At 38.0% G+C, this 8710-nt stretch overlaps 1 protein-coding gene across 1 annotated transcript; it reads right to left on the bottom strand.

Moving 5' to 3' along the window:
- Positions 1-740: 740 nt before the first annotated feature.
- LOC121958271 (triosephosphate isomerase) lies at positions 741-8343 on the bottom strand. Its single transcript, XM_042507158.2, has 7 exons — positions 8062-8343; positions 6587-6710; positions 5803-5902; positions 5479-5596; positions 4637-4722; positions 2857-2944; positions 741-1753 (listed from the first exon to the last, which is right to left on the bottom strand). Exons 1-7 carry the CDS (start codon positions 8171-8173, stop codon positions 1635-1637), a joined length of 747 nt encoding a protein of 248 aa, XP_042363092.2. The 5' UTR covers positions 8174-8343; the 3' UTR covers positions 741-1634.
- Positions 8344-8710: the final 367 nt, after the last annotated feature.

The raw sequence follows: 8710 nt of genomic DNA, 5'->3' as shown, positions 1-8710 counted from the left end.
AGTAATTTTCAGAGAGCTCATTAACTTTCAGAGAGCTCATTGCGTTTAAGTGTTTGAGGTTTTGAACTGAACATGCTATGAAATGCTTGCGGGCTGCAAAGATGACAATAATGTCTCAAAAATCAATCAATCCTTGAATACATCTGAGGGACAAACTGTCCCCTGATAACTGGTGGATGACCTCAGAAACTACGCCTTCAGACACCCCATGAATGTAGCATAAGTAACACAAACTCACATCATCAGGTTTTAGATTTTTGGAGCCACAGGTGACCATATTTGGAGGAAAGGATGGAGAAAACTCTTGGTGAGCATGCTGCACGTACAGCCATGGTTAAGTGTGGTAATCCTAGTACTCATTTTAACTAGAAACCAGCTTAAAACCTTTCAAACAAAACGTATTAACCGAAAAACGAAATACTTGACCTTTTAGAGTAGTGTTTCCCAAACCTCTCTTCGAGCAGTCTAACAATTGTCATGCGTGTTTTAGATCACTCACTGCTCCAACACAGCCGATTCAAATCATCAACTCGTTATAAACTCCTAAAGCTGCTTAATAACAACCTGATGATTTACTTCTGCAGTTTTGCATCTATCTATCTATCTGGAAGTTTTGTTAAAAAAGTTAAAAGTCTCCAATACTTCTGTCATCGACTATATTGACAATTAATACTAATTGGACATCCATATAAAAAGTGGGATATTTCCCCTTTAATGTCACTCAAGACAAAAACACAAACCTCTATTCACATTTTATTTATTTATTTAGGTCCAGTGTTAAACATACAGCAGCAGTGTTCAGTGTTAACTCTTAAGTGCCTATTGGTGACAACTTCACAATAAAAGTCCAAACTTCTCACAGCTTAGTAACAGCTAAGGACAGACTTTGTCTGCATTAGATATTTAAGTACATTCGGTCCAGAGCTCCTATTGTCCTCAAGTAACAGTTTACAATTTGTGAGAGAGTGTGTAACATTAATACAACATTACAAGACACAGGACAACCTGGAGTGACTGATCACCTGCTGGAAATAACATCGCTTCACCTCAAATTAGCAGCTGCAACTATTAATCACATACTTGAATATTTTATTGTTTTGCGGAGGCGATGAAACTTACAGTGTATTGTTTGCATCACATTTAAAATCTTGTTTGTCACCACTTCCAACTCTCAAATAAGTGAAACAGGAAAAAGTCTTCAGACAAAAGAAGATTGTACACTCTATCGCTTTTCACCTGTGCTGAACTTATTTAATCTGCAAAAAAGGTCATTAAATCAGCTGAAAATATGACACTCTTTTGTAAAGTTTCTCATCATCAGAATTGAAGTCAGAAAAGTTGTAAAATACTTGATAATGTAACCCAACATTAATAGAACACTAAATGAAAAAAGAAATAGAAATAGTTTGACTGAAGAGATTAATGACCAAAAATGACACCAAAACAGGACAAAAAAGTGCTGATATTTACTTTGAATTACTTCTAGTACCCTCTGTTTACCTGATCCAACAAAATACTTCTACTTCGACACACGTCTGCCTGCGGATCAGTCAGCCCAGTTTGAGGACACATTGTGACAATCTAAAGGGCCGAGTGTTTTTTATTCGTCCCGATGGAGACATTTGTTGTGTTTGTTACGCGCGTGCATTGATGATGTCGACAAACTCTGGTTTGAGAGAGGCTCCGCCCACCAGGAAGCCGTCCACGTCGCCCTGAGCCGCCAGCTCTCTGCAGTTAGCTGCCGTCACTGAACCTGGAGGACGAAGAAAAGACGCGACAATGTGGGAATTTAAAGGGTAAGGTAGTAAAAGTCAGGGTATGATGACCAGTTTGCCCCCAGTTTGGAGTTTGGTGAACTCTCTGTAACAGTGAGCTCTGACTGTATAGTTACAATATTTTCATGTGAACAAAGCAATTATGAAGCAATATATTAAAGATTTATCAACGTGTGGCTTTGAAAACAAAAATAGCATACATCACAAAAGAAAAGCTGGCAGTTTTTGATGATATATAGGGGAGCTTTATACACGTCTTGAAACAAAATGTTGATAAAGACAAATAAAACTAAAGACAGCTGTGGGGTCGGGGCAATCGGAAATAATCTTAATATTTTATATTTTTTTCTTAAAAACGACACAAGAATCAAACATCAGTCAAAATAAACCGTTAAAGGAAACTTTTCTATTGATGCAAAGATGCAACATTATTTATCTTTAAGTATTGGCTCTAAAAATTAAACTAAATGTTATTTTAATTTGAGTTAAGAGAGCATGAATGCCAATGTCAGATAGTTCTTTTCTTTTTCTTTTTTATTAAAAAAGTCATGACTAAATTTTGTTCTTCAGCCTCTAAAACCACACCTTCACCCAAACCCACCGCCAGGATAAATGTTGGCACTGAACGTTTCTACAAACCACATTACAGTACCTTCTGTTTGCACATAATTATGTAGCAGATACTTTGAAACGTCACATTACAGCAAAGGAGTGGTTTACAAGTGGTTACATTTAGGAAAACATCACTTTTTGGCTTAAAATACATTAATATGTTAGTATTGGTGGCACAAAAAGCCAAAAATGCAAAAAACCCGTTTAAAACCTAAAAATGTTCTTCTAGTGAATGGCCTGTCAACCCTTGAAAAATGCTAAAACTCACTACATAAGCCTGTTTTTTCTTCAATTTTTAAAATGTACCGGAGTAGGGTTCTGGTACTGGTATTACTAGCAAAAAAAAAAAAATCAACCTGCCTCCCAAACGCACACATGATACGACAACCAGGAGTCAGCAAGTCGAAAAAAAGCTCAAATCCTGCACAGGAGTTCTTTAAAGGTAAAACTGCCAGAAATCATCACTGACCTCCGTAGATGATGCGCACAGAATCGGCCACTTCGTCTGAGACGCTGGCTCGGAGCCACGCCCTCAACTTCTCATGGACCTCCTGGGCCTGGAAACACACACACACACACACACACACACACACACACACACACACACACACACACACACACACACACACACACACACACACACACACACACACACACACTGTTGTTACTTCTGGACAATTAAGAAGTAAATAATTAATCACTGTATTGACATATTGACAAAATACTATCAGCAAAGCCATTAAATATTCATCCTTCACCTATATTTTTTTTGTTTGTTAAAAAACCTTTAATCAATAAAATGTGATGACATGAAACAATGTTTCCAGCTGGTATCAGCTGATTGGCAGCCTGCAGGTGTGAGTGTGTTGTTGGTGTGGTGAGTTTTTCCTGGAGAAACTGGATCTGCAGGAGTCAGAGCTCTCAGGGGCCGTTTACATGGCGACGGTTCTCGTATGAAATGTTAAACTTTTGTTTGGCCTTTTGGTTACACAACAACGGCATTTTGGGGTCCTGAAAACACTTCTTTCTTTTTCTTTTACCTTTATTCAATAGGCAAGGGCACAGCCTTTGTGATGATAGTTTTTACAATGTTATCTTATGAACACTGATTTTTTAAAAAACTCAAAAGGAAGACTTTTCTGTTTTTAGTTGGGTCCTTCTAACCTAAACGTGGCCTCACTGGTGCTGTATTGTCCTGTGTAGACAATCTGTTACAATGAACAATAAATAATAACATTTTTAATCATAAAATATACTTAAAAAGGGCCAAAATGAAAGCAAATGATAAAATATTCTTGTTTTTAATGATACAAGCTAACTGCCTTCTGATGCTGTTCTCATGTTGTTTATTACCACAATTTCCAATGTACTTAGTTAATTAGACCCATTTCGAACATGCCAAATAAAGAAGGGGAACAAAATCAAATAGAAGCAAGACGAACAACACCAGACTGCCCACTGGATATATTCAAATAAGCGCAGTTATACTAACTGGAAACAATCTTTTTTGAAGCCTAAACAATTTGTTTTGGAGCTGAAACCGAACTGCATCACATAATTTCATCACATACATGCCACCACGTAATGCAGCGCTCAGAGGTTGTGATCATTTCACCTGTTTCTGTGATATCACATCATAACAGAGCGTTACAGAAAATTGTGCTTTGATTATAATGAACTTGAGAGGCGTTTTTTCTAAGTCCTTCACCTTTGGCACGCTTCATCTTTGCTCCAGATGTCTGACAGTTCAGATAAGATGAAGACCTTCATCATGTTCCCGACTCCCGACAGTCTGAACCAACAATTTCACAACAAAGTTTTCTTCTCCAAGGTGACACGATTACACGATTCTGCTGTTTAAGGCTCAGTGATTGAAATGTTACTTTAAGATTTTGGGGCGTCTCTGTAATGTGATGTAATTTTATTTAGACAGGCACGGTGCACAAAAAAACATTAACCTTATATAAAACAAGGAGAGAAGCAATGTATCAGATTTTAGCCAAGCTGCTATTTTCCTCCCGCAGTCCCTGGGCAGGTAGTTGGAACAAATAAATTAATTTAAAAAATTGCTAAAATAATAACAATAACAAAACATCTGTCCACACACACGTGCTTCTCATATCAGATTTGTGTCGTAAAAACGTACATATGCAAGTAAAGACAAACGAGGCTCATCAAGTTATATCTATATTCATCTTAGTGAAGATTAAGCTGAAGTTTCACATCACAGAAGAAGGAGTCGGTGTTACCTGCTCAGGTGAAGCCGTCTTTCCTGTGCCGATGGCCCACACAGGCTCATACGCCAGCACCACTTTCCCCCAGTCCTTCACGTTCTCTGGAAAACATCAACTCATATTCATAAAATACATTTCCTTATATTTAACATGATAATGTTGCCATACAAACACAGACACTGGGGTTAAATCACCCCAAATTACTGAAAAACTCTTCTAAAGAACAACAGAAAAGAGAGAATCTAGACAGTCTTTTCAGTTTCAGGGAAAAAAATGAATTAATTGTCGGACGCCAACAGAAAAGGTATATTTATTTCAGATTGAGAATTCTGCAGGAGAGCTGTGCTGCAAACATCCATCAATTCTGTAATTTAGCTCACATTTTCTGTGAGCTCTCAGAAGAGAAAATCGTGCAATAACAGAGGAAGGAGACGACTAAAGAAGCAGCAGAGACCACTGACCTATTTGCATTTTAAATCAGCGTGTAGCCTACTTTGGGTATAGAAGTAGGCTGCATGAGGCAAAGATGTTACCAGAAAAAAAAAGCATCAATCAAATCTTACTATCTCTATACTAATATCAGACTGAGTGGATGCAGAATATGAATGTCATCTGTTGTAGATATATGGGAACTGAAGAAACTGCCACACATGAGAATGTTTTTGGTGCATGTTGGTCACCTCACATTTTGAGTTTCAGCTAAAGAAGGGAGAAAAATACAGACATATTTTGGTGTGTAAATAAAATCTGTTCTTATTCTTACATATTATATATGTTTATGTATTTTGGCCACGGGTCCAGATGGGACAAAGATTTAGTCCGCAGTGAAAAAAATGTCATTAGTCCTTTTTTTTTACCTGCAATGACTTGCGTCTGAGCGTAGACGACTTCTTCTGTGGTGCCTGCCTCTCGCTCCTCCAGCTTCTCCCCGATGCAGGCGATCACACCCAGATCGCTCTCCAGAGCGTGAGCCACCTGAGAATCACAGCGTATTTACCTCCCTGCAGCCACATGGATACATCTGAAGCACAGACGCATTATTTATTTTTAAAAGCTAATTTCACTAAAGATTTTAATGTGTAATGTCCACCTCCGAACACTAAAGGTGATGATTGTCAATTGTGATTAGTTCAAATATCTGTGCTTTCACTTGTCGATGGACTGAACCACAAGTGTCTCACCTTCTGACCAATCAGCTCGTCGCTTTCCCCAAAGACGTGACGGCGCTCAGAGTGTCCTAGTATCACCCAGTCTGCCCCGCAGTCCTTTATCATGGCCGGACTGGAGGGAGAAGACACACGTTAAAGACACACTGGTCATGTGATGCATCATTTTACATGTTTAAAAATTATAAATACAAAATCTGAATGGTTTTTTTGAGTGTGAGGATTCTTTTCAAAAATTAAAATTATTATTAATTAATTAAATTATTTTTTAATGGAGTCACAAATCATAAAATAAAAGCAAAAACAAGACTAACACAACAAACTGAATTTTTTAAAAATATAGAAAGCTAAAAATATAAAACAAAACATGTTATAATATTTAAATAAATAAATACATAATTATAGGTACAGATATGTAAGTTCATATTAAATAATTTAACTGGTGACATTAAATCAAATTCCATTCCAATAACCTTAATGAGTCTAATTAAATATTATTATTATTGTTATTATTATAAACTGGCACATAGATGAAAGTTCGTATTGAAATCAAATTCTTAAAAGTCTTAAAATTATACAAAATTCTATTCCAATACCCTTAATGTGTCTGATAAAACGGGGCGTATTATGCTGTTTATTATTTTTTCTTACTTTTTGTATACTGTTTTCTCCACCTAAAGAGCCCCTGCCCCCCCAAAAAAACTGATCTATGTCAGCGATGAGGGGGATTTAACGGAGTTAATGAATAAGACTGCAGTATAAAATAATTCATGAGTGTATTCATTCATCGCTGAGATACCTGATCTCGCCTGTGAACGCCCCTTTGGCCACCTTGTAACAGTTCTGGGCGGCGACTCCGATCCTGGGGTCGAGTTTGGAGCGAGCGAAGTCCAGGTAGATGGAGGGCGCTCCACACACCACCTCTGAAAAACAGGTCACTGTGACTTAAATTTTCTCTTCATCTGAGCCGAGACTTTTTATATTTGTGTTTGCACTCTCTTAACAGTCCCACGTTGAATGGCTCTGAGCTGAAAAGTTTAAATTATTTACATTTAATCGGGTTACATTTATTTTCAGGGGAGCTCCTTCACGGATAGCTGCAGTGTGGCTGTAAGAGCATGACTTGCTCATTTTAAAGCACTGACACGGCAAGTTTAGGTTAAAAGCACTTCATGCTATTGTCACTTTGGGAGTTAAAGCCCTGAAAAGAAATATTATGAAAAGTCAAGAGCAAGTTTACATGGAAATTTAGAATACAAAAGCTTCAGTCTGAAAGGTGAGGAGAAGCATTTTCATTGTAAATTGGAGAACAGATTTGGCTTGCAGGCCATAAGTTGAGTATCACTGCCATAGTGAATGAAAAGGCACAAAATTAAGCTTGTTTGTCAAAAAGCTTAGGATAACAACATAAAACAGCTCAGATTACGCACATAAAGAATAACTCGTATAACCCACCAACATCTCTTCCTGGCCCCCCATTCAAAGCAGTCCAGAACCAGGCCGGGCTAACACTAGCATCCACTGATCAGCTTTACACCAATATTTGTCTGTTCCTAAATAATTTAAAAAAACAGTATGGTAAAGGAAAAACTGAAAAGAGACAAAAATTTCCTTAACCCTTTCAAACCTGAACAAAGTGTCTTGATTTCTTTCAAAAACATGGGCAGGAGGCAACGAGCAATAAAAGAAATGACCCCAAAAATAAATAAAAAAAACAAAACAAAAAACAAACAAGATTATCACCCAAAAATTAAGAAAATGAACACAAGAAAACACCAAAAAAAGAAAGACAGAAAATAAAGTTAAAAAACAACAACTGAGAAATTACCTGGGAAAGAAAAACTATATAGAATAAGTGTAGTTTCCCCCTTTTTTGTCTATTTTGTTCCCTAACTTTTTAAAAAGACTGTTCTAAATCTACCAATTTTTTGTAAATTCTTAAAAACATTTTTACTACGAGGCTTGTTGCCTTTTTCCCCACGTCTTTCAAAAAAAGGCATCTGAAAGCAAAGTGATGTCACCCCAGGTGCCATTAAATACTGAGGTTTTCAGATCTTTCTCCCCGTCCCACATGACCCCGCTCTCCCCTACTCACTGTCCACCTCCGAGGATAAAACAGAGACGTCAGAGGCCTTTATGCAACTCATCCTGATCACATGACCCCCCAATGTCATCGTGTCATCTGAGCAGCGGCACCTCCCTTCCTGTTTATCGATTACTTTAATATCTCCCTGCACCCTGCGGTCGATCTGCAGCCTGTGATCGATCACTCACCGGTCTGATCGTCCAGGCTGGCGGTGCTCAGGTGGGTCATCAGCTCCTCCAGACTCTCCTTGTTCCCGTTCATCTTCCAGTTTCCCCCCACGAAGAAGGTGCGGAGCGCCATGGCCGGCTGATGGAGGCTGATACCCGGTGAGGAGGAGCAGAGGAGGAGGAGGAGGATGAGGAGGTCTGGAGGATCAGCTGAGCTGCAGGAGGACTCCGGCCGGCTGATGTACGTCAGGTGCGGTCGGAAATATGTGCACCAAACACCGGCAATAACATCACTCTTCTTCCTGTTTGGGTTTATAAAGAAACTCAAACAGCTTTCAGGTGCATTACCGCCACCTGTTGGTCCAATCGTGCACTGACACTAACTATTTTATTTTATTCTATTCTTTATTTATTTATGATTTTTTTCTAGTACTTTATTTGTTTGTTTTTGTAGAATTTCTCCATTATATACATGTTTAAAATAAATCAAATCAAATAAAAAATAATTTTTAAAAAAACCTCATGTCTCTTTCAGATGCCTTTCACAAGTCACAAATAGGTACAATTTTGTTTTTTTCATAAACATGGGAAAAAGGCAACGAGCAACTTCGAAATGTGCCAGGCGGGGTAAAAATTATTTAGTAAAATTGCTGTAATGTTTCAAGCACTG

This window comes from Plectropomus leopardus, chromosome 17 (genome assembly GCF_026936395.1).
Source record: "Plectropomus leopardus strain MGB_pleo_1.0 chromosome 17, ASM2693639v1, whole genome shotgun sequence".
In the NCBI taxonomy this organism is placed as follows: Eukaryota; Metazoa; Chordata; class Actinopteri; order Perciformes; family Serranidae; genus Plectropomus; species Plectropomus leopardus.
Note: the sequence above shows the minus strand (reverse complement) of the source record. Positions and strands in the feature narration are given on the sequence as shown.

Coding starts and splice junctions, on each gene's coding strand:
- LOC121958271 (XM_042507158.2), bottom strand. CDS start 8,173: ATGGCGCTCCGCACCTTCTTCGTGGGGGGAAACTGGAAGATGAACGGG. Junction 5,597..5,802: donor ACGAGCTGATTGGTCAGAAG/GTGAGACACTTG, acceptor TGTGATTCTCAG/GTGGCTCACGCTCTGGAGAG. Junction 2,945..4,636: donor AGACGGCTTCACCTGAGCAG/GTAACACCGACT, acceptor GTGTGTTTCCAG/GCCCAGGAGGTCCATGAGAA.